The sequence below is a fragment of the Monodon monoceros genome, unplaced genomic scaffold (genome assembly GCF_005190385.1).
Source record: "Monodon monoceros isolate NGI ecotype Baffin Bay Population unplaced genomic scaffold, NGI_Narwhal_1 Super_Scaffold_8, whole genome shotgun sequence".
Taxonomy (NCBI): Eukaryota; Metazoa; Chordata; class Mammalia; order Artiodactyla; family Monodontidae; genus Monodon; species Monodon monoceros.
This window is the reverse complement of record NW_021703785.1, coordinates 15,239,545-15,265,956: the sequence shown is the minus strand read 5'-3', so window position 1 is coordinate 15,265,956 and position 26,412 is coordinate 15,239,545. Positions and strand designations below refer to the sequence as shown.

The 26,412-nt window shown below is 40.5% G+C and overlaps 1 protein-coding gene across 3 annotated transcripts in view; it reads right to left on the bottom strand.

Annotated features, from left to right (window-relative positions):
- The window catches only part of DCT (dopachrome tautomerase), a 32,643-nt gene extending 15,221 nt beyond the window's left edge, over nucleotides 1–17,422 (bottom strand). For 2 of the 3 annotated variants that reach the window (XM_029210267.1, XM_029210268.1), the window contains exons 1-6: nucleotides 17,050–17,344; nucleotides 8,655–8,954; nucleotides 5,935–6,035; nucleotides 5,635–5,801; nucleotides 3,319–3,498; nucleotides 1,590–1,725 (exon numbers count right to left, since the gene is read on the bottom strand). In XM_029210267.1, the coding sequence (XP_029066100.1) occupies nucleotides 1,590–1,725; nucleotides 3,319–3,498; nucleotides 5,635–5,801; nucleotides 5,935–6,035; nucleotides 8,655–8,954; nucleotides 17,050–17,344 (1,179 nt within the window). Of the gene's footprint in view, nucleotides 1–1,589; nucleotides 1,726–3,318; nucleotides 3,499–5,634; nucleotides 5,802–5,934; nucleotides 6,036–8,654; nucleotides 8,955–17,049 lie in introns of all 3 variants that reach the window. The other variant, XM_029210269.1, reaches the window with a different exon arrangement.
- Between the last annotated feature and the right edge of the window lie 8,990 nt (nucleotides 17,423–26,412).

The window sequence follows — 26,412 nt, the reverse complement described above, 5'->3', positions numbered from 1 at the left end:
AGAAAGCCATAATTCAAAAAGAGTCATGTACCACAGTGTTCATTGCAGCAGTATTTACAGTAGCCAGGACATGGAAGCACCCTAAGTGTCCATCAACAGATGAATGGATAAAGAAGATGTGGCATATATATTCAATGGAATATTACTCAGCCATAAAAAGAAACAAAATTGAGTTATTTGTAGTGAGGTGGATGGACCTAGAGTCTGTCATACAGAGTGAAGTAAGTCAGAAAGAGAAGAACAAATACCGTATGCTAACACATATATATGGAATCTAAAAAAAAAAAAAAAGTGGTTCTGAAGAACCTAGGGGCAGGACAGGAATAAAGATGCAGACGTAGAGAATGGACTTGAGGACACGGGGAGGGGGAAGGGTAAGCTGGGACGAAGTGAGAGAGTGGCATGGACATATGTACACTACCAAATGTAAAATAGATAGCTAGTGGGAAGCAGCTCCATAGCACATGGAGATCAGCTCGGTGCTTTGTGACCACCTAGAGGGGTGGGATAGGGAGGGTGGGAGGGAAACGCAAGAGGGAGGAGATACAGGGATATATGTATATGCATAGCTGATTCACTTTGTTATAAAGTAGAAACTAACACACCATTGTAAAGCAATTATACCCCAATAAAGATGTTTAAAACAAAAAAAATTACTAGCATCACCGTTATCACCTTTGGTAGGAGTGAAAGGTCTTGGTTTAATCCTCAATTCGCCAGAGGATTCTGCTGTTCTACTCAATATTTTGGAGTACTGGGTAGGAGTGACATATTTTCTTATGAATATGAGTTGTATGTACAAATTTTATAATTTAAAATGTGTGTTTTAATAAAAACTTATTTAGAGACATATGGTGTCAATAGATGTGTAGATAGATAGCAGAGAAGGTAGACATCAAAATGCTTGGCATAATCTGATGGCTGAAATGATAGCCTGAAAAGTGATGTGAGATATCAAGTTAGAGCCAGGGAACAAGGACCATCCTACAGAAGAACAAAGATGGCACTGGAGGACTCACAGACAAGCCCCCACCTTGTAAGAAGTTGGGACCAGTAGTCCACATTTCTGATATTCTGATGGCAAAAGCAGCTCATTTTTAGCCAGAATCCTTTGTGAAGTGAGGGAAGCCAGGACCAAACACCAAACAGAGCTTTGGACCTCAGGTACCTGGGCATCATGCAAGGGTCACAGTACCTGCACAGTACTTCCAGCCCATCACTTACCTTCAACACCACTCATCCCACCAATGAAAAATCACTCATCATTATGCTAATGTACGATATGTTATGCTAAATTATGGTATAATTTATAATATTATTATGCTAACTTTTGAATCCACCTCTGGACTGTAAACTCCCATCTAGGGTCATTCCAAAGCTAACCATCTCTAAAGTATAGGTTTCTTATTAGGGAACTTCAAATGCTATCTAACCACCCCTATGCCGTAGATTTAAATTAACTTACATATGCATACATCCCATTCACAGAGAGAATAAAACACACGCCAAACCTTAATCTTGTTGTAAAGCACATAAATCCAACACATTATCTAGAAAAGTTTTCATCTCTTCTGAGTCTTTGAACATACCACAAAAACAGGATCATTGGCAGCAGAATGAGGCAAAGCGTTTGTCCCGTTCAGGAAGGAATGAACCAAATTATGAAGGTTCATCACTTGAGAGTCCAGGGTCCCGTCTGCTTTATCAAATCCTTCCAGGGCATTCCTGAGAGAAATCAGTATGTCAGCGACAAGAGTCATGAACTGATAAAGGTCCCTTTGTATTGTTTCCAGCCTAGATAATAGCCTTCTATTTTGAGATGGTGTCGGGAAGTGGGAAGCTCTGTTGTAGCTAAATAGCTAAGAATTAGCGACAACCTTTAATGAGATCTTCTAAAGAGAAGGGAACTCCTAACCCATGCTACTTTCACACCTGCTCAGTTGGAGTCTATATCTTTTGTGTACTGTATGACAATTATTTACCGTCATATCTGTCTCCCGTGCTAGATATGAACTTCTAGAGGACAGAGACTGTGGTTTCTTCAAATTTGTATTTCCAGGTCTCAGTACCATGCCCAGCACGTGGTCTGAGATCAATAAATTTTTTTTGAATTCACATATAATCTTATATTCCTATTTCTCCACTAAATAGATCTGCTGTTTGACTGTAATACATTCAGCATTCTAAAGATATCCCCAAATTCCCCTTATCTTTCTCTTTTTTCCCCTCCTCATTTTCAGGAAATTTTAATTGTCCATACCCTAACTCAGTGATCCTCAAATTTAAGCATACATCAGAATCACTGGAAAATAAAAATACACATTTCATGCCCCACTTTCAGAGTTTCTGATTCAGTAGGTACAGGCTGGGTCCTAACAATCTGTGGTTCTTTCTACCTAACTCCCAGGTGATGTCAATTATGATGGTCTGGGCACCACACTTTGAAAACCACTCGCTTAACTAAAATCTATATGGAATGCAATCTGTGTCAACTGCACTTGTATCACAATGAAAAACTAATGCATGCTCCTTTTCAAGGTAAAGGTCATCCTTCACCTCACCTTTGACGCTATTCTGAGGGATGTGTCCAACCCCAGCACAGACTCTGGGCTCTGCTACCCTTGGCACGACCTCTGCAGTAAGTTCAGCCTACCCTGCCCCTGGCCCCAAATAACACACCGATTGTATAATTTACACACGGTTGAGAGAGAGAATTCAGTTTGGGAGAAGACCATGAGTCTATCTGCCGTTCTTTTTAGGAGCTTCAAAGATGTTTGTTTAAAATCTTATTTATAGCCATACATATTTCTCATCATGCTTACTGTCTTTGTAGAGGGAGAAAATTATTAGTTGGCCTTTAAATTTCAAGTATTGCAATGTCATTGCTGTGCTGTAATCTGAGTTGCATTTAATCTGTAACACTCCTCTGAGATCTCAGACTCCAATATTAAGGTCTATGGTTGACATTTTTTTAAGGGAGAAAAGAAAAATCATGAGCAAATATTTCAAAAATACTCTATTTAGTGAGGTGCCTTGGTTCTGAAGACTGTACTTATATGTGTACAGGAATTAGAAATACAAAAGGTGGTTTTGAATGGTTGAGCTAGAAAATATTCAAACTACGCTATTAATGGTAGTAGGTGGATGATGACTTTCTTGACACTGATGCCTTGTTACCCTCTTTTACCAAGTGCTTCCCTATTACTGAGCTTTGATGTCTCCCAACACCTGGATTTCCTTCCAGTTCATTACAACCACAGGCGTGAAAATCTAAAAGTATTTGTAAAATGCCAGGGTCGCAGAGCTCAGAGCACCAACCTGAAGCTAAAGGTAGAGTTCTGGAAGAAAGGAGGATTGTCAAACTTCTTGAGAGACAGGCAACCTTGGATGTCTTTTAAAGTTGGCAATTTCTCACTGTTTCTTCCCACTTGATTTCTTCTCAACAAACCTTCATAGGTTCCATTACACAGGGTGACCCGGCGGTTGTAGTCATCCAAGCTAAGATGTGTAAGGAGATTAGAAATAATATGGATAGTATCGTAACTTTGAGCCCAGCAAACCAATCAAGGTTATAGTCGTGGTAAAATTTTACTACAGTTACCTTACAAGGGTCAAAAATATGTGGTAAAAGTACTGCTTTCAAAATCAATTATGGATTAAGGATTTTCAAAAAACATAGATGCATGAAATATGAATCAACACATAAATAGTGAAGAAAAATTACCATTCCGTTGGAAAGACAGTAAGAGAGTTTACTAGGCAAGACGGTGACTCCTGTTATGTCCATCTGAATCTTGAATAACTGAGGAGAGACCAGGCTAGACTCTATTAATATTGAGCTAAGCCAGTTTGGGCAGAAGTAAAGCTAGGAAAGCATTTCAGGCAAACTGAAGGCAAATGAAGGCGGTCAGAGTGAAAACACGTGAAACTATATAGAGGAGAAGTATTAGGAGAAACGCTGTATTAGAAAATGTTCTAAGGCAGAAGGGCTGGTTAATTGGTAAACGTGGATGCTGGGAAGGTCCCGTGCCCATAAGATTATATACTACATGCCTGTTGGGGCCTGGAATTCCACCATCAGAACAGTATTCCATTTGGTAGAGATCAAATTTTCAAGATGTTTTGGTGTGCATTTTAATGGGTGAGGGGATCATACTGGGTGTGTGAGAACAGAATCAGTGCACATGAGGATGAAAGATGCCAGTACCTAAAAACTAGACAGAAAACAGCCTCCAAAGCAGCCTTTCCCAAGTGTGTTCCAGTGAGATGGTCTGTGAAATAAGGGTGTCAGGGTCAGATAAGTTTAAGCCCCTCTTGAAAAATAAGAACGCGGTTACTTATGAAAGGCTCTGAGACATTCTAAAATTTTTAAAACCCTTTTAACTCAGCATTCTCTAAATTTATTTGGTCAGAGGAGTCTCTTTTCACATACCACCTATTAATAGCCCAAGGCGCTATGAGAAATGGTGCCCTTATGGAACGACATTAAGTCATGTACAAAGCACTTACTACATCCCTATGAGCACTGCCTGGAGGGCTGTAGGAAAAGCTTAGGATGTAGAAGATGGGATCACGGTGAGCTAGACCTAGACCCCCGAAAACACGCGCATGCCCAGCCTGGGGCGTGGACAACAAAGCTCTGTGCCATGGAGCGGTCGAAAGACAAAGGACAAGGGCACTAGTATAGTGGAGTTCAAAACAGGAGGATTGTGGAGGAAACAAATGAATACAGGAAGACGGAAGAGCTTCTTGGGGAATCTTTTCCTGAGATGTGTGCCAGGAAAGAGAAACAAATTCAAGGAATCCCTGAGGACAGAATTCTTTGTGGGGTATGGGCTGCTTGTGTGTTCTTTGGTACTTTCTTTTTTTTTTTGCAAATAACAAACATTTGCTGGTGTCAGTTACGGTAGAAAAAAGTTTCTACACCAGATGCACATGACCCGATTTTAGTACTTTAGAGATTCGTCTCACCACCCCATTTCCTGTTCCCCTCAACTCCCCAGCACCCTATGGCCCAGCCATATCAGACTGCTTCTAGGGACTTTTCTAACTACATACATGATGTTCCCTCCGTCTAGGACACACTACCCTCCCCTGCCTCTGGTTGAGAGATCTGTGCCTCCTTGAAGTCTCAGGATACTCGTGTCTCCACCTCTTAAAGACTTTCGCTGATTCTCTTCTTGGCTTTGGACATACACCTATTAAAATACTTCTCACGTTATATTGTAATTTGTTTACCAGCCTTCTACCTTTGTAAGTATAAAATGATATTCCAAAGGGAAGCTATATTTTATTCATCCTTGTATTCCCAGCACTATTAAACTGTTTAGAATATGATCAGTGCTTAAGACATGTTGGCTGAATACAGGAAATACTTCTCATTTTAAGACAGTTGATCTCAAAGTGATGGCCAAGCATACTCAATTCACAGGTGTGATTTCCATACCTCTACTTTCTTTTTATTAAAGGGCTCAGGGTTTTTTAAAATCCCACCTCCCTCAGGAAAATACTGTTCAGAAACATGTAAACAGAATCCAACATGCATTAGAAAGAGAATTGTAAAGTTATTCTCCATCTCTCAGACATCAGAAAATACAATCTCTGGATTTCTGCCGCAGGTACACACGCGATTACCTATCACAGACAATTTCCCAGCTGGAGAATCTGGAGTTTTGACTAATCAGAGTCGGATCATCTTTTCTTGCAGCCCCAAGCAGCTGGTCTGTACACACGTCACACTCGTTCCTCCCGGTGGCAAAGTTCCAGTAGGGCAAAGCAAAGGACTCATTGCCAGTGAGGCGCTAAAAGCAAAGGGCATGACCAGTCATTTAATTCATGTCATCAGATACAACAAGAAAATGTATAAAGCAAAGACTGATATGGGTCTTGACCAAATACAAAACAAAATTAAAAGAAACTAATGTTTGGACCAACCTGGAGATCTCTTTCCAGCCACAACAAGTGGTAGCGGTGCCAGGTAACGAAGGCGGGGCCTTGGTGTGAGAAATCTATGGCCTTGTATGGGCGCCCTGGTCCTAAAACAATTGGGAAACACGTTAGAGGTCACACAATAGCTTTTTTTTAAATGTTAAATGTTACCTGGGAGGTGCTGCAGAGCCAATAAGTCCGTGATGTTTTAGTCGGAAAACAACTTTTTAAAATTAATTAATTATTTTTTTATTGAAGTATAGTTGATTTATAATGTTTCAGGTGTACAGCAAAGGGATTCAGTTTATATATATATATATATATATATATATATATATATATACATATATATATATTCTTTTTCAGATTCTTTTCCATTATGGTTTATTCCAGGATACTGAATAAAGTTGCCTGTGTTATACAGTAGGCCCTTGTTCTTTATCTATTTTTTTAAATTAATTAATTAATTTATTTTTGGCTGCATTGAGTCTTCGTTGTTGCGCGCAGGCTCTCTCTAGTTGCAGCGAGCAGGGGCTACTCTTCGTTGCAGTATGTGAGCTTTGCAGTGGCTTCATTGCAGTGGCTTCTCTTGTTGCAGATCACTGGCTCTAGGCGTGTGGGCCTCAGTAGTTGTGGCGCATGGGCTTAGTGGCTCCGTGGCATGTGGGATCTTCCCGGACCAGGGTTCAATCCTGTGTCCCCTGCATCGGCAGGCGGATTCTTAACCACTGCACCACCAGGGAAGCCCTTTATCTATTTTATATATAGTAGTGTGTATCTGTTAATCCCAAATTCCTAATTTATCCCCCCCTTTCCCCTTTGGTAACCATAAGGGAAAACAACTGTTTTTGTCATTTATCTCTCTGAAAGCAACAACAACAAAACAATCTCAGCAGCAACTAGCAGTTTTAGAATAAGTTCTCCTTCATCTCTTGAAAGTTTGATTGACAGCAGAGAAATTCAGGTCATCTTAAGAGCTCCTGTTATAAATTTAATTTTTAAGCAATGTTTCGTGAAGATAGAATGAGTATCCTCCAAAAGAGATCAAGACCTAAATGAAATATATTTCTAAAAGACATTTTCTAACCTATTCCTCACAAAAGCATGTATTTATAGGGAGGGATTAATGAATAATAAAGCAACTTCAACTGCACTTAGTCCAAATTCAGCATTTATGTAACCGAAAGGCACTTCCACGGATTCTGCCTCAGCCATCAATCAGTTACAACTATTAGCTGACAGGCATGGTTGCCGAGCCCAGAAGAGAGAAAAATACATTCCAACCAATTTGGCTGGCCTCTGGAACTGCCAATATTAGTGAAAAGCTTTGGGAGATTTAATGACCTCCTTACTGCCTGTTCCATCCTTCTTCTCCCTCTCATAACAGCTTTTGATGGTTATGTAGAAACTTTAGCTAACGTTAGTTCTTTTTCAAAGTACCCATGACAACTTCAGAGAGATGAACAGAAATGAATATAAATTTAATTCCTAGATGCAACCAGAAACTATAGTTTTCTTTTCCTCTTGAGAGACTACCCTCTCATAAAGCAAAAATTCCTCAGAGTGATGACAGGAAAACAATAAATGTTTATAGCCAGAAGAGCCTCCGTATCTACCGATAAAGAAAGACAGACGCTTACCTATGAGGCAAGTTTTTAAAAGACACTGAGGAGAAAAAACTGCTGTCACTGATGTTGGCTACGCAGCCCTTTGTAAATGTTTTAATGCAAAACAGAGTTTAAAGTTCTCAAAACAAAATGATGAGGGGGCATCAAGCTAGGGGGAGTGAGCGATAAACACAAGGACAGATGATTTCAAATGAGAATCTTACTATTCAAAGTGAGCTCTGTATCTTCATTCACCCTGACCCCAAAGAGAAGCCCCAGAAGAGGGGATAATTGCAAATAGAGCCAAAGTTCAGGACCGCACGGAGCAGAATCTGGACTGGACTCCAGCCCTCCTGGAGCTAACTGGTGGCCATGGCTTTCCCCTGACTGAAAATAACAGAGGATAAAATTTGATGTACCAGATTAATGACGTTCCTAACAGACAGCTCCCATCCCAGGCCCCAGGTTTTAGAATCTGGGAGAGCAGGGTGCCATTTTCTCAAGCATCCAGCCTAACTGTGGTTCAAAGGGCTAAGCCAAGCTACATTGCTGTGGCTCAGCTCATCCTTTTCCTTGACAATTCAAGTCCAAAAACCCTGGGAATTACAGCAGTGCATGGGCACCACGAGTGATGACCTGAAAGTCTCACAACTAATACATGTGAGTTTAGTGTGATACACACTTCCAATACCAATACTCTAATTCTGCACAAAGAAGCTTCACGTGCTTTTAGAACAGGTCAGAGAAGTCTTCCATGGTCCGATTTAGAAATGTTTTCTTCTGGAATCAAAAGGAATTTACCTCCACTTCATCAACTCTTGCCTTTGAGGATGAATAGCTTCGGAGAGAAGAGTTTAGACCCTGAACCAAAAGCACAAACTATAGGAGAGAACATTTTCAAATGTCCGCAGCCAACGTCCAGGGAGAAACCGCCGCATTCTAACGTTGGGCGGCATCCGATAATTCAAGGACTTTCATAAACCTAATTCCTCTTTGATTCCTTGAGAGGTTTTTCTCTTGTCAGTTACCTTGCCTGAAAGTACTTCCCACCCACCCACCCACCCCCAATCCCAAACCTATAATAAAATACCTTAAACTCAGGGGAAAAAAAAGACTCACCTAATAATGTATCTCTAACGGAATAATAATGGAGCCACACAAAGAAATCATAAATGCTGCAGTTGGCGATCTGTGGCTGGGTCCCGTTGGTCCCGAGCAGGCCTAGCCAGTGTTGCGTGGTGATCACGTAGTCGGGATGCGGCGTGTTCTTTGCGAGGTCTAAGGAGCCCAAGAATTGCTCACGCTCCTGAGGGGTCAAGGAGTGGATATTCTGCCGGACAACCAGGGGTTTCTTCTGCTCGCAGTTGGGGCCAGTCCAGCCAAACTTGCAGTCTCCACAGTTATAGCCGGCGAAGTTTCCTAGTGCATTTTAAAAATTAAGGGATACAAGTTATTACGAAATATTGAGTATAGTTCCCTGTGCCATAGAGGAGATCCTTGTTGTATCTATTCTATGCTTTCTTTGAATGACCATAGCACTTGTTGTCTGTATCATTTTTATGTCTGTTTTTGCTTTGTGACTGAAAAGGAAAAATTTATATTCGTTCACGTCCTGGCCCTCCTTAAAATTGCGTTCATTTACGTATTTCATATGTATTGACTACATCTTAGACACCGTGTTAGCTGCTGGTTCTAGATGTTAGTAAAATATAGACCTTCCTGCTCAAAAGGTCCCAGTATTTGTGGGAAAACAAAAAAAATGAACAACCTATGTCTCAAAGAGATTCGTATTTCCCAAAGAGAACACACCTAGTAGGTATAATAAATACATGTATCATATGTAAAAATAAATAAATAAATAATAAAAATTAAGGGAAAGATGGAAGAGGCAGCTTATGTAGTTTGGAAGACATTTCTGGGGTAGAACAGAAGAGAAGATCAATTGCTTTTCCTTACTCTCCTCTTGAAATGTTTGTCTCTCCAAGTGGACTGAACACTGGAGAGTTCCTAGAAATATTCCCAGCAAAGAAATAGGACAGGAAATGAATTCCATGCTGTTATGAGCTGAACTGAGTCCCCACAAAATTCATATGCTGAAGTCCTAAGCCCCAGTACCTCAGTATATAACTATCTTTGGAGATAGGGTCTTTTAAAAAGTAAGTTAAAATGAAGTCATTGGGGGGAATGATCATTGGCTAATCCAACATGACTGGTGTCCTCATAAGAAAAGGAAATTTGGACACAGTTACCGAGGGAAGACGATGTGAAGACAGGGAGAAGACACCATCAACAAGCCAGCAAGAGAGGCCTCAGAAGAATCCCAGCTGCCGACACCTTGTTCTGGGACTTCAGGCCTCCAGAACTGTGAGGAAATAAGTTTCTGTGTGTCACCCAGTCCATGGTCCTTTGTTATGGAAGCCCTAGCAAACTAAAACACTGCTGCCTTCCACGTTCCCTTCCTCTCACGGGTCAGGCCGGGTGTCCCTTCCTGGGGTTGAGCTGCAGCCTCGGATGTCATCACTGCTGGGCCCCCCTCCCCTGCAGCACATACGGAAGGGCTGCTGCAAAATAGGTCATTGATTTAGAGAAGGAAGAGAATATACACCAAGCTAAAGGTGGAACCAAAATAACTAAGCTGACTTCCAGGAATTAAGGTGGAATCCAACATTTAAAAAGCTGGTTTATTTCACAAAGGAGACAGAGTTAAGACAAAATCAGTGGAGGCTGGCAGGTGAATTAGCTGCCGTGGTGTCAGGAAGCGCAAACAAACAGCTCTGCTTTGTTTGTTATCACCCCAGGGACTGAGGACTAGTCATACCAAGCTCTAGGCATCTTTCTGATTAGCATCTAAAGTTTAAATTATCTTAGCTTGACTTTTCCCTTTTTAGCCTTGATTATTGCTTTTGGTATGACCAGCACCTCATTCCTTAGGTGGTAATAAGTTAGAATAAACATTTAAATATTATTGGCATGAAATGTTGAAACAAAAAGGGATAATAACTCTTATCTCCTAGGGGATGAGAGGGGTTATGTAAAGCATTTAACGTGAGTGACAATCTCCCTTCCTTCTCTTCCTATCCCTCCTCCCAGATCTTTTTTTTTTTTTTTTTTTTTTTGATACATGGTTCACGGGCCCAGCCGCTCCACGGCATGTGGGATCTTCCCGGACCGGGGCACGAACCCGCGTCCCCTGCATCAGCAGGCGGACTCTCAACCACTGCGCCACCAGGGAAGCGCCTCCCAGATCTTTTTACTTGCTCTTCCTTCTGTCTAGAACACTTTTCCCTCACGGTCTCCCTACATTCCTCTTTGCATGTGTTACCTATTCCACCTTTAAGCGTCACGATGGGCTCTCTGCAAGGTCATCCCTGATCCCACACATCAGGGTGATGATCTCATGCTGTGCTCCTATGACACCTCATATTTCCTTTTTCATTGAATTAATCGTGTCAACTGTAGACATCTACTGGTCTCAGCCACAGACAACTGGAAGGCAGTTATCCTGCTGCCTAGGCCTATGCTTGGCCTTGTACAAATGAATATTTCTTCAATGAATGAAAGAAGCATAAAGCCAAATCACCACGATGGACACTTTAAATATCTTACTATTTTATTTGTCAGTTATATGTCAATAAAGCTGAAATTTAAGTTTTTTAATAAAAAAAAAGGAGTATAAAGCACGTAGTAGATGATTCAATAAGCCTCAATTTTCTTCTTCCTTTCTCTCCCTTGTGAATTAGAAGGAAAAGCAGGCCCTGCAAATAATTTTGATAAACTACAAGTACCAAAATATATGCAAGTAAAACATACTATGACCATAGTAAAGAGAGGGTTATTTGGATCTCTAAAGGGAAAGAAAATTTTCCAATAACATGAAAACAAAACGATTAGCATGTGTCCTACGTGAAGAAAATGCACAGGCCTCCTCTATTAACCCAATGGATTTTTTGATGGTTAAAGAAAATGTCCTTAAAAATATCATAAATAAGAAGAATTTTAAAAAAAAATTTGGGTTCTATGCTCTTTGTAACATACAAAATATTCTACCTACTCTTACACAGCTTACTTGTATTTTCCTGTTTCAACACCAAATGAGAACATAAGTTTAAAAAAAATACTTAAAAGGGAAAATTCTACTAGTCCCAAGACTGAAAATCAAGTTCTTGAATAGTCTGCATTAAACATTAAAATTTATGTTGATCACTGGAGTGAAGCTATTAAATATAAATTATTTAACAAATATTTATTCAACAGCTACTACAGTATCAAATGCTATGCAAGGCACTTCAGGCTTCACGGAGCTTGGTGTCTATTTATTTTCCCTTGGGGTACCTACTAAAATTGTATAATATCTATTTTTAAAACATCTTTGATTAAAATGTATCCCCTACTTTGGCAGCTTCTATAGGAATAGAGTATTTTTTGAGAAGCGATTGAACAAACTGCACGTGAAGAATACTAAATACCTAAACTTCCAGCTGTTTACCTACAGCCAGGTGATTGGAGGTGAATGTGTAGTCATAGCTCTACAATAGGAGAGCAATTCCTTCCTCCAAAATGCTAAGAAATAGCACACACAAATTTCAAAATAGTAAATTCGATACATTTCTAGATTTAAAGGCATAAAACTTGACTTTGAATTTTGGGGTCTCATTATTAAAATTGAATAATTCATAACTTAGGCCATGAGTTTTAAGATCTTTGCATTTTCTCTACCATGATTCTTTTTGGTTGCTAGAAACAAAATTACCAATAACTAATTATCTCCCTCATTCATTTATTCAACAAATAATTTATCAACGCCTAATACCTAAAAGGAGGTCAAAACTAATCATGCCCTGCTCTGTGCACCCACAGCTTTATGTACATTCATGCAATTGCCACACGTGGTAACTTTGGACTTTTCCTCTCAAAGCCTGTCCTATTGGAATAAGAGTTCTACTTCATCAGGTTCTTATGGAAAGCAATCATGTTAATATAGAGTAGTATTGGTACATAGTAAGTTCTGTATGAAGTGTTACCATTACTAGTTTTACCAGATACCACTTATCAAGTCGTATGGTTTAAGTATTTGTTTTCGTACCTGTCTTACTCATCCACTACGCTGTGGACACATCAAAAATTATATTGGGGTTTCTTCCCCTTTGTACCTGAAGGGCCTAATGTAATTGGTGCTAAATAAACATTGGTTGGCTGGCTGATGAAGGAGTCATGAATAACTAAATAAAAGGCATTAAGCCCTAGAGGATACAAATATAAGGCACAGTGCGTTCATCTAGTGGGACAAGGAACATGGGCGGAACGAAATATCAACGCAAGTGTAACTGTGGGAAAAGTGAAAACAAGAATTAACCAAACACCATGAATGACAAAAGACAAAATGGTTGATTCTGACTCAGAAGACCAGAGAGGCTTCACAATTATGTTGAACAAAGACATCTCATGAAGCCAGAGTTGCCCCTGAAAAGCAATGTAGGAATGCTAATAAGAAAGCATTTGTGTGGATTTGAGCTCACCTATGACCCATAAATGTATTTGATAAAAAAATCCCTTTTCCAGCATGTCTCAGAGAAAATATACCCCACAGCTCTGCAGTCAGATCCCTTTCATATTTGAGCTTCTAACTCTGATTTAAAGAATTTGTTAAAATGCTGAAGACAACTGAAAAGTGCAATAACATAAAAGCCTAGCACACAAAGTGTTTGTTTCTTTAATTTAGATTTCCTAGTATTTCCTAACATCAACTTAATGAGTTAAATTTTTCCATTAATCCACCAATAACAGCAGCCAAGATAGATATAGATATAGATATAGATATAGATATAGAGGTATATAAATGAACGGGGCCCTTTTAGAAAGGATTGCGTTATCTCACTGGGAAATGGAGAGAGAAAAAAGAAAGGATCCCTAGATACCAGTCTATCACTGAGTATGTCCTTGAGTAAAAATTAAATTTAAAAAGACAAAGTCTTATACCTACTTAGGACTGGGGAAAAAATGGAAAGAGAATGAGAACAACCAAACAATGCACATTCCTACATGAACTGCATCAGCTCAACCTCCAAAGGCTATTAGATTAATTAAGCTTAAAGACCACCGATTAGTGAATTTACAAGGAGCTCTAAATAGCCTATTCCTTTTAATTAGAGATTCTATTATATTAATAACAATACTTTATACTCACATGAGGCCTTTCATTTACAGAATTCAAAAGGATTTTACAAATGTGGTTTCATCATTATCCCCATTTCAGAGATTGGAAAATGGAGGCACTTAGTCACTTGTACAAACAAGAAGTTCTCAGATAATTGTTCATAAACCATTTGGTGCACATATTTTTCAAAAATCCAAAGACCCAGCTGCAGCTGGTCTATGCTCAGGAATGCCAACTGGCAGGTGAGACTTGGAAGGTGAATGGCTAATGCCAAAGTCTCCTGAAATTTACCACTTCTTGACAATTAAGTTCAGTAATTTGGGGGGTTCAATTTATCCCCACAGAGAATAGAGAAGTTCTCTCTAGAGAATTTGAGCACATAATTTAGGGTTTTTTTCCCCCTCAGAGTTTGCATTTATTTCTTTTTATTGAGCTAAAATCTTTTACCAACTTCAAGATCGAGGAGACTATGGGTTTTTGTGTGTGTTTTTTTTTAATTGTGATAAGAATAGCTAACATGAGATCTATCCTCTTAACACATATTTAAGGGCACAATACATTATTGTTGACTCTAGGTAGAATGTTGTACAGTTCCGTTGTACAGAACTCTAGGACTTATTCATGTTGCTGAACTGAAACTTTATGCCTATTGATTAGTAACCCTCTACTTCCTCTTCCTCCCAGCTCCTGGTAACCACCATTCCGTTCTTTGATTCTATGAATTTGACTATTTTAGATGCCCCATATAAGTGGGATTTTTCAGTAGTTATCTTTCTGTGACTGACTTATTTCCTGAGTATAATGTCCTCCGGTTTCATTCATGTTGTTGCATACTGCAAGATTTCCTTCTTTTGTAGGGCTGAACGGTATTAAGTTGCAAATACATGCCACTTGGCGAGGATGCAGAGAAATTGGAACCCTCGCACACTATTAGTGCAGCTGCTATGGAAAACAGTATGGAGGTTCTTCAAAAAATTAAAAATAAAACTATCATATAATCCAGCAATCCCATATCTGAGTATTTAACCACAATAATTTCAATCAGGATCTCAAAAAGATATTGGCATCTGCAGGTTCATTACTGCATTATTCCAAATGGCCAAGATATGGAAACAACCTAAATGTCCATCAAGAGAGGAATGGTGTGTTTATCTTTCCACTGTATTAACAAAGCTCAAGGTCATCAACAGTCTGGTTACTAATATACATTTCTTCATTAATAAATTTTGGGTGACACCAGAAGAATCCCAGTGATTCTATTTGCAAAAGAATTTTGAGGCTACCAGAGATCAGGTTTAACTTCTGAAGACTGCCTTCTAAATCATGAAGAAATTACTCTCAGAAAGCAAGCAACTCACTCTTTAGGGAGAATAAACTGAAAGACATGCGTCTTGCTTTGAGGCATATGACACATCACGGTGATTATGTATACCAAATAGCTGTTCAGCTCAGTCACTAAGGACCTAGCCTGGTACGCTGAGGCTCGAAGACAAAGACCGTCTAGCCAACATGAGTAGAGCCATCCAAAGTTGGGATGGAAAGAGCTATGGTCCTGCATGAGTCTAGACAGATCAAATCCTGGAGGAGGGAGACAACTTAGGTCGCTGTGACCCTAATTTACTGCCACTTCTAGAGGAATATTTATAACCATTCCCTCAGGACAGGGAGACTGCAATTATCTCTTCTATTCTGCCATCCTTGATTCCTTCCATCTCCACTTTTTAAAAAACTTGCTATTCAGGTCAGAAACATAGAGTAGATGGTGATAAGGAGAGTTAACAGTTATATCTGAGTTCCTAATGTCTTCTGCCCCCAGGATTCTATAAAATGGAGATTCCCAACCTTTGTAACTTGTGGTACTCTATCATTAATTGACCTGGAAATAAGTTTTCTAGATGAATTTTTGAGTCATAGACAAAGAAGTCACTGTGTAGTGTGGTTTCCAATACCACAAGTAATATGAAACCTGCTGCCTCTCATTAGACTGAAAAACCATGAGAATCTACAAGATAATGTCTACAGAAGCAAATGCTCAACTAGCTTAGAAAAAATGAACAGCATATATTCAACATGCTATTAAAAACTTTTTGTCACAATAATACCCCAAGACAAAATAGTTCCTTTGAATCACAGAATTAACAATATGACTACAAAATGATTATAAAGCCAGAATTTTTTTCTTTTCCATTATGGTTTACTACAGAATATTGAATATAGTTCCCTGTGCTATACAATAGGATCCTGTTTATCCACTGTATAAAAAATAGTTTCAGAATTTGTTTAAGTTAAAAACATCTGATATCATTCCTACATCAACATCACAGCCCTTTGTACATTCCCTTAGTTTACCTTTTTATGTCCTTAGGTAGCTCAATTATCTGTATTTTCCTATGTGCCAGCATCATATAAGAACATCAATAAAAACATAATTTCAAAAGGAAAAAACTCTTGTGTGGCTAGACACTGTAGAACAGTTTCCAAGGGCTTTGCTAAAGTTATGGCTTATGTGTTTTGTATTCCACATGCCCTGCCAGCCTTTGAGTGTTTATCACTGCTGTGCATGTTTGCTGAACACTGGAGGGGAGGCCCACTAAAGAGGATTTGAGATGGCTCAGAAGAGACGGAGGATTAAGAAGTGCACAGAGATTTCAAAGAAACAGGTAATAAGAGAGACCAAGGTCTAAAAGAGAGACACTGAGCAAATTTTGAAACGCTCACATCAAACCCAGGTAAGAGGGAAAAAAGCCATTTTTATCTCCTAACCAGCCTCTCTTCTTCAGCTCGCGGAGAAAGCTCTGTCATGCCACATCTCTCCGATGCTGGCAAAATTACAACCCAATCATAACCTTCACGAGCAAGACGTATCCTGCTTGAGACCTGTTCAAATCATTAGGAACGCTGAGACTCGGACTACAGAACACCTACCCTCGACGTCTGTCTTCCAGATGCCAAGCCTCACCCACCACCCTCTTCAACAAGTGCAAACCCATTTCAGAAGGAGAGGGCACTGAATCCATCTTGAAAGGACTTTTGCTCTGAGTTTCAAAGCTGACTCTTGAGCCCTTTAGCTACCCCCTCCAACAGACAAGCCCGTGGTGTGTCGGCACGCGTTCATATAACCAAGCTTGGCCCACGGAATATTTATTTAGTGTTCATAGCTAGATATACAAAGGGTGTGAAGAGTATACCGAGACATCAGCCTTACTCAATTCCCTGCCTACGATGGACCAACTTGGTTTGCTTTTCAAAGCCTAGTCTAAGTATCTCAAGAGTCCCATCTCTTCCTTGGAAGGGGCTCTTTTCCCAGCGGGCCTGCCCCACCCAGCTGGGCTCATGAGCACGTCTGCCCGCCTTCCTCACCTGTGCACCTGCAGGTCCGGTCGAAGAACTTCCGTGGCCACCGCTCTCGGTCGTCCTGGTTGCGCAGGACGTAAGGACCGCTCCAGGGCCTGGTGTCGATCTGCACCTCCGCGCACTGGCCCCGGCCCTCCCGAGAGCCGCAGACGTCGGCCGTGTCGGCGCCCAGCGGCGGGCAGCACTCCTTGGCCTGCAGGCTGCCCACCGTCATGCAGACCCGGGGAAACTGCGCCCGCACCCGCGGCGGGAGCGCACAGCCCAGGCAGCCGAGCAGAAGCCCCCATCGAAGGGGGCTCATGGCTTTATAACCGGGAGGACTCTCTCGCACCTTCCACTACTCGCCTCTGTCCTGCTTTCCTCTTGTCTTCCACTCTTGAGCACTGGAGCATCCGCCCCGTTTTTGATTTTTGTTCTTTGGGGATTTGCGGTTTGGGGGGTGTATTTTTGTTTCGCGTTCTATTCCTCTCCTCTTGAAAAAAAGACCCACAAAAATTACAGAACCTGCCTGTGTGCACGTGTGTACGTGCACATGCACAGACTACTTTATAGGACTCAGCACTAAAACAAAGTTAATTCCATTAGAAGCACCTCTAATGGCCAGATTTAATGAGGGTAGCGCTTCTCACCGCCTTCCCCCGTGAAATCAGGCTTTGTCTCTTTGAGTTAATTGACGGAGCGCTCCAGTCTTACTACTTATTATACTGGTATTTCTAAACCCCCTCCTTTCCTCCTTAGTCTGTGGCTTTAATTGCCTTGAACTCAGTTCAAAAGCCAAACGCCGTTTCGCCTTTATTCTGCCTGGCTTGCCAAATCACGGGGCCTTGTGGGGTTTGTGTAAGGGCTGGGAGAAGCCTTCATTAGGGGGATTAGTATTAGACAAATCCTCATCGTTAGCACATGACCCAAAGTGCACAATGAAGTAGATAAAGTTTCTGGCTTTGTTTCAAGAAGGCCAAACCATCTTCATTATCTGGGCTCATGTGCTCCAGCCAAGCTTGTGACCTCAGACTTCCTGGGGAGTCAATAGATGCAGTGAGCTCGGCGTCAAAGGCCCTTCATAGACCAACCCCACTGCTAACTGCAGCTCACTCCTGACTGCTCCCTGATGTGCACGAAAGACCACTACAGGCCATCACACAACTTCACAAATAAAGAAACATTTATTGAGGGCTGACGAACAAGGAATTGCTTTGTTCCACAATTCACAATGAAGGACCCTCTTCCCTCCAAATAATAAGGTACTATTGTCCTATTCAGCATGTCTCTGCAGCAGATTTTTTTTTAATTACACAAAGTACCATGCCACCAGATATTCAAAATTGTCATTGTCTAATTGTCAAGAGGCAGTGGGACAATTTGGAGCAAGGGCTTACAAATGATGTCCTTTGATTTATGTTAAAGTTAAGCATTGTCCAGCTTCAGTCTAGAAGGCAACGCCTCCGCAGTGCTTCCAGAGGCAGTGAGGGGAGCGTCCAGATGGGCAGCGGTGGCCACCTGTGAGAGCATCCATACTCCCTCCTCATGGTAGAAACAGGACTCTCTTAGTGCCATAAGGGTCTGTGCAGACAGCTGATGCAAAACTGCTTCAGACAGTGTCTAAGAATGCTTTCTGTTTGGGCATGAAGATACAGAATGTTATGTCCCAAAGCAAATGCCTAAGTTAAAAAAATTTTTATATAGCTGTTCCCACCCCATGTACTTCTGTGTCACCCCTATGATATTAAGTTGCTGTGACTAATTAAATGTTGGACTTACACAGAAATGTATGTTCTCAACTCTGACTGTACACCGTTGCCAGTTTGTAGCCCAAGCCCATTGAAGTGAAATCTCTGAGTGTGTGGCCCAGACGTCAGCATTTTTTCTAAGTTCTCTAAGCCATTCTAATGTGCAGTCTGAGGTGAGAGTCACTGGGTCAGAATAAAGCAAGGCTCCAAAGGAAATGTTGGAATCAAGTCAACTGAAATATTCCATGTGTGTTCATTTCCTCGGGCTGCCTTAATAAATTTCTACTAACAGAGTGGCTTGAAGTAGCAGAAACGTATTCTCGCACAGTTTTGAAGACCAGAAGTCCAAACTCAGCGTGTCGGTAGGACTGCGCGCCCTCTGAAGGCTCTAGGGGAGAATGCTTTTTGCCTCTTCCAGTTTCCAGTGGCTGCTGCCCTTCCTCAGCTTCCTTGGTTTGAGGCCACATCATTCTAATCTCTGCCATAGGACGTGACCTCCTCCTCTCTGTGCTTTAATATTGCTACCCTAGATGGAAGCCCTAAGCAGGTCAGAATAGAGTTAAGAAATCCTCATCTTGATACAGGAGCCTAGCTAAAGTAATAATTTGGGGTCCCTCCTCCCATTACATTAACTGAGTTATCTTTTAGTATCAAGCCATAAGCCTACATTAAGGCATGTCATCGCAAAATACCGTGTGAAACTTGTAAGGCGTTTTTCTATCATCTCATATACGTCACAATGTCATTTTTATGAGGATCCATGGGAGAGATTTCTCTCAGGGTTCAATTTCCAGAAAAACGGTGCTTCCCCGTAGCAACTAGCTTGTCCTGAACTTTTATGTCCTGAACTATGAATCTTAAGATAGCGTCTCTTTCTTTGCCTTGACCATTTATGACGCTTAGAACCAAATTCATAGCCCCATGTCTAGCAACTGACTCACACAGTGTTTTGTTTGATATTTGCTTTCCCATATGTTCCTAGATATGGAAATTCTTATTTTGTCCTTTTGTAAATTTATGTATTTCTCCAGTCTATCTCAAGTCCCTTGAAAAAGGAGGCGGAGAGATGTATAGATGCACACATACATTTCTGTGTAAGTCCAACAGTAATAAACTCCCAGCCAAGTTGTTTGTAAGCAAGCCGAGGCTTAGAGAAGAATGCAAAAAGAATTCCTGAGAAGCTGGTGTAAGTAATCAGACATCTAAGGACATAAGCCTAGAAGATCTCAGATCATGAGTATGGCTGTAATTAAACATTGCCTTATTTACAAAAAGGAAAGTCTTTGCTAGAAACCGAAGAGCAGAATCCAGGAGGAAATACCTCCTCGGCGCATTGAGACCGTTTGTTGTCACCGGAAGCCATAAAATCAAAGACTATTCTATGGAATGTTCTGAAAGCCAACAAAGAGAGGCAGCTGTATATCACGGAGGGAAATAATCTGAGTAGAAAAGTGCCTTATCAGAAAGCAATATATTTTACCCTTTTCTTTTACAGTTGAGGCAAGAATCTGAATGAAAATTGATGTTCTGCACACTTTGATTTTGCATCTCAGCATCTAGTACCATCTTGCACATAAAAAGGACTCAATGCGCGATTCTTTAGAGAATGTGTGGACAATGCAGGGTGGGCATGCAAAACCTTGGAGGTAGGATGCAAACCATGCCTTCGCTACATTCAAAGGAGGAAGAGACGGCTCAGAGCCTGGTAAGCAATCAAATGGGGTGGTAAACATTTTAGAGCCATAGCTAAGATTAATACAGAGAAATCAATCACCTGCCTCTTTCTTCTGCTTGTCAGCGAGTTGCCTGCTCCTTTTCCACGCCCCTGAATGTGAAAATCCTCCTTGTTTTAGCCCTGCTGGACTCCTCTGTCTGATGCTTTTTGATCTATTTTCTGCAGCCACATCATGGGGAAAAGAGATTATTTTTTTCCCCTGTGTCCAAATTGTTTCGTAAATGCTGGGCATCTGTCCTGATAAGGGTTTTGCTTTCTACATCTAAAAGCTTTTCTTTTCTTCATGGTGTGAATTGTTCTTCAGAGGAATCAAGGGTTAGGAACGGGCTGTGTGGTTTCTGGTTATTTCAGTTGGATGCATTTTTTCCTTCTTGCATGTATTTTTTGATAGTCTATTCTTAAGGCTGTGTTTATACATCAAACAGGTTTTTTAATTTCAGATTTTGCATCACTCATCTTTATATCCGTCTCAGTTCCTTGTTATGCACACTTGTGCCTTCTAATCTTTATTTTATCATTTTGGCTTTTATCCTTCATCCTGGTAATGGGTATTCAATATGGATTTTTTTATGTGCACCTCTATAATTTAATGACTGACTTGGGTAAGTAATACAGCTACTCCCCCTTCAAAATACAGATCTGTGGAAGGGAGAGATTCACTCCCCTTTCTGCCCACTTCTGATCAAACCCAGCAAATACCACCTATACATTTGTAACAGGTTGTATGGCCTGAAAATGTAAATTTTTTACACAATTTTAGTACTAACAGATCCACCATAGTCTATAAATGTACAATTAAGACAGTTTGGGATCTGCAAGGATCACCAAAATATAATGTCAAGAGAAAATCATAAGATACATAACTGTGAATTCACTATGCTAACACAGTGAGGGAGTGTATGTGTATGTGTGTGTGTGTAAATATGTAGAATATACACAAGAAACTGGTGGAGTGGCTTTCTCTGGGAAGGGGGCCTAAAGAGCTGGGGAACCAGAGAGAAAAGGAGATTCGTTTTCATTCTATATTTTTGTACATTTTGAATATTGAACCACTCACATGTAGTACTTACTTTTTAATCATAAATTTTAAAATTTAAGTTAAAAAATTTAGAATGATGGGTACTTGTGAGGATGACACTATATAAAGGAACCTCCTGTAAGTAGTAGAAACAATATGGCTTTGGCACATCACAGATTTGTTTTCTCCGTCTTGGTCCTGCTACTTATGAATTCAATGGCCTTGCACAAAGTAGTTATCCTCTCTCAGCCTCAGTTTCCTCATCTATAAATCACATTCACACTTACACACATACAAACATCTAATCCAAGAATCTAATTAGAAGTCCTTTTCATAATATGTTTCCTCTGGAAACTAAATCAATACTTCTAACTTCAGCACATGGAAAATATTCTTATCTATTATGCAATATTACTACCCAGAAATGAAGGGAACTGTTCTTTCCTAGATTCTGCTGAATTAATTAAATGATGATGTGCTATGTTTACAGGTATGCTATTCTCTTAGCCTTAGAACTTAGGAATCTCCATCATTAATTATAACAAATATATGTGTGGACAAATCTTAAATAAGCCACAGAGACCGGGTAAACCAGATTTGAGGCAACTCATTAATTTCAAGAGCTGACAAAGATGAATTCTATCATTAAAAATAAAATAAAATAAATCTTCAAAAAATACTTGACCTGAATCTGATACTTTATACCAAGCTCATTATTTTATCACTGCTGTCCAAAAGCATCTAACCATGGTGCCTGACGCTGTCTTTGGAAAAGATTTCTTCTTATTTAATCTCATCTAAATTAGTTTAGTTACTTTTAACAGGCCAAGTGCACACACACACACACACACACACACACACACACGAACACACATACATAGCCCAAAAGAATAACTCTAAACTTCCAGTTCATTTTATAAGCTACAAAAAAGAAATACGTTCTTACAAATCACGGCACACAGCAACCTACTAAATTTAAATTTTGTTGTTAAGAATTCTTCTTTTTTAAAGTGTTCTAATATAAGAAGAACAGACTGAAAAGTGTGCAAAACAAGATAATTTATTGGAGATTTTGGTTTACTTCAATTATAAGAGGTGCTTATAATGACATAATATTTTATAGTCATAAAAATCAATTGAAATTTATGAACACCAACTGTCCATTTATGCCACAGAAATGGATTTCATCTTAGCAGGATTATTCGAAGCCCAAGTCAGAACTCAGAAATGATGGAGGGGTGAGCAGTCTTCTTGGTGGAAACATGTTTTTCCTCCCTGAAGACTCAAGGAAACACAAAGCTGTAAGTGAAGAAGCAAAGTCATGGTGCACATGGGGACTGGGAACTACGGAGGGTGAAGCATTAAGGAGTAAAATACACTTAAAAATGCCTTCCTGAAGCAGCAGCTGAATGCATTTGGCAGTTTTCCAGCAGTCACAGGATCAGCCTCTTCAGGTGCCCTCCAGACACTTGCACCAGCTGAGTGGCACCTCCTCCGCAGAACTTTGAGTTTCATTTCCGTAGAGCCCACCTCTAGGCTCCTAATTTTAATAATCTTAACTTATTCCTTTTGCTACCGATACTGCTTCCATGATACCTTAGGGTTGTGCTTTTACCCTTTCAAGTACCTATTTCACAAGTTTCTATCGTGTTAACAGTTCTCTATATTAAATTCTCTCTGTTAAAAAAAAAAAAAAACTTACCTACATTAAAAAAAAATAAACCTGGGCTTCCCTGGTGGCGCAGTGGTTGAGAGTCCGCCTGCCGATGCAGGGGACATGGTTCGTGCCCCAGTCCGGGAAGATCCCACATGCTGCGGAGCAGCTGGGCCCGTGAGCCATGGCCGCTGAGCCTGCGCGTCCGGAGCCTGTGCTCCGCAACGGGAGAGGCCACAACAGTGAAAGGCCCACGTACCGCAAAAAAATAAAATAAAATAAATAAAAATAAAAAAAATAAACCTCCCTCTATGTCTTCAATTTCCACTGAAGAAATTGGACCTCACAGAATTTGTCTGAGTTGCCCAAGATCACACAGATAGTATATTAGCTTGCTATCATTGTCATAAGGAACTGTGAAAAGATAAGCTAAAGCATATTCAATTTTTTAAGGGTTTATTTGAGCAAACAGTGATTTGAATTGGGTAGCCCCAAACCGGAAGTTGTTAGGAGTGCTTCACCAGCAAGAGCTAGGGGCAAGGTTTTTACAGAGAAGGTGCAGCAGCAAAGCAAGGAAATTATTTGATTGGCTATAGCTTAAGTGGTTGCATTTTGGGGGAAAGCCTAGTTGGCTGTTTGTGATTGGGTTGTTATTAGCCTTGAGGCTTTTACAGGAATTCACTCTGGCTTAGGTTCTGATTTGCTTGCGTTGACGACCAAAACATTAGAGCCACCTCAGACCAATGGCCTCCTTGTTTGGTTACTTTAAACACAAAGTACCACAAACTGAATGGTAGAAATGTATTATCTCACAGTTCTGGAGACTTGAAGTCCGAGATCAGGGTGTCGGCAGGGCCATGCTCCCTCTGAAAGCAAGAGGCAAGGATGTTTTGCAGACTGTATCCCAGCTTCTGGTAGTTCCTTGGCTTGTGGCAGCCTAACTCCAGTTTTCACATGGTGTTCTCCCCGTGTGTGTGCCTCTGTGTCCAGATTTCCCATTTTATAAGGACACAAGTCCACCCTAAGTCCACACAAGTCCAGAGGTCCCCCCTAATCCAGCATGACCTCATCTTACATCTGATTAGATCTGCAACAATCTTATTTCCAAATAGGGTCACATTCTGAGGTACTGGGGTTAGGACTTCAACACATAAATTTGGTGGGGAAACAGAGGGAACACAGTTCAACTCATAGCAGATGGTAAATGGTGAAACTGGACATCAAAACTCATAAACTCAATATCTTTTCACAACCAGGTCACCCTCAACCATTCACCTTTTGGCTTTTGAAGGAGGGTTGGTGTGGGTCACGTGGGTGGGAGAGAGACACTGAAGAGATGTTGGGGAGACACCATTTTAAGCCTTAGCTGCTTAGCTGCTTTCTAGTGACGAGAAGAATTCTGCTTAATCCCATTGGAAATTCCGAACTGGGTGTTGGCAGCCTACTTCTTTAAAGGTTAGCATTTGTCGGGCAGTACCACTCTTATTATTCTACAGTTAGTCCTATACATGATCTCTTTGAGCCATACTACCTCATAAATTATTCAGCTGATGAGAAGTTTAAAAATTGTTTGGACCAATCATCTGAGAAAACCAATGCCCACACAGAGTCAAAAATAACTTACCCAAGATCACAGAGCTAGTTAGTGACAGAGCCTCAGCCTCCTGACTCATAGTACACTGCTCTTTCCTGACGCTAGGCAACCAGGATGAGTAAAATATAAGATATCTCTTTCCTGATACGGACACTTTTTTCCCTCTCATCTTTGTCTCAAGTATCTTTTATTTAACAGTCACTCTTGGGACTTTCCTGGTGATCCAGTGGGTAAGACTCTACACTCCCAATGCAGGAGGCCCGGGTTTGATCCCTGGTCAGGGAACTAGATCCCACATGCGTGCCGCAACTAAAAGTCCACATGCCACAAGTAAAAAGATCCCGCATGCCACAACTAAAAGATCCTTCATGCCTCAATGAAGATTCCGCATGCCACAACTAAGACCCAGAGCGGCCAAAATAAATTAAAAAAATTTTTTAAATGCAATACCCTCAAAAAAAACCCAAAAAAGTCACTCAATTCTCATCTTTCTGCCAACTCAACAGTTAGGGATGGACAGATAAAAAGTGCTCAGTAATATTTATTAAATTCATGAATGAGAACAGGGAAGCACTGTGCCTTAAAGGATAAACTCGTCAGCTGAACATCCAGATGGTCTCCTGACTTACCGGCCCCTCCATCTCTATGGAAAGGTCCAGGGAGCTCCTTTTTTTCCTTCTGAGTTGGGAGGTGGGTTGGGCTCCTCCTGGGAAAACTTTCCATCTCTTCCCCTCTCAGATTTTTCCCTTGAACTTAAGTCTTTCGAATCTCTGAACACGGCTGTTCCTCTTCTTGTAGAAGCAATAGAAGCTTCCTTGTATATGGCACTGTGGCTGGAGATTACATTCACTTCCAGGTGCCCCTGTGAAGGCCCCTTTGAGGCTGTGCACTGCTCAATAGTCTCCTTTGGGAACAATCTTTCCATCAGTCTTCCGCCCATGGCTACAAACATCTTTACTGTTCATAGGTTAAGTTTTCTGTTCACAGGGTCCCCATAACCTTATGACTAAAAGCTGTTCCTTCACATTTATATACTAACTTCATTCAAGAAAATAATCTAATTTAAGGAGATACTTGAATGTAACCCTTTAAGGAAATACTTGAATATTTTAAGATATAAAGAAAAAAATCTATCTTCAGGGAGGCCTTTACTATAGTGTAAGAGAAAAAGCCAATGTTGCAGAATCCTGCCAGGAATGGCAGAGGTACCAGCTATATATGAAGTTTGGTAAGGAGCCAGACCGGTCTCTTCTTCATTTTCCTAGGTATTAAAATCCTGAGAATGTGTGATATTATAATATAGTTTTGCAAGATGTTACCATTGAGGGAAATTGGGTAAAGGGCACATGGAATCTCTTTGTACTATTTCTTACGACTGTACGTGAGTCTACAATTATTGCAAAGTAAGAAGTTAACTTTAAAAAAATCTCTAGAATAATGGAGTCAGAAAACACATTGGTAGAACCGCAGTTGCTACTACACTCAAGCATTTAATGACCCTTCCAGCTCACTGATGGAGGCGCTAATACAATCATGCTGAATGACATTTGTCATTGGAATGGATTCCACAGTCTTGAGTACCAAAAGCGATACACTCCTCCTTCTCTTTCAAAACCAACTTCCTAGTTGAATTCTTAACCA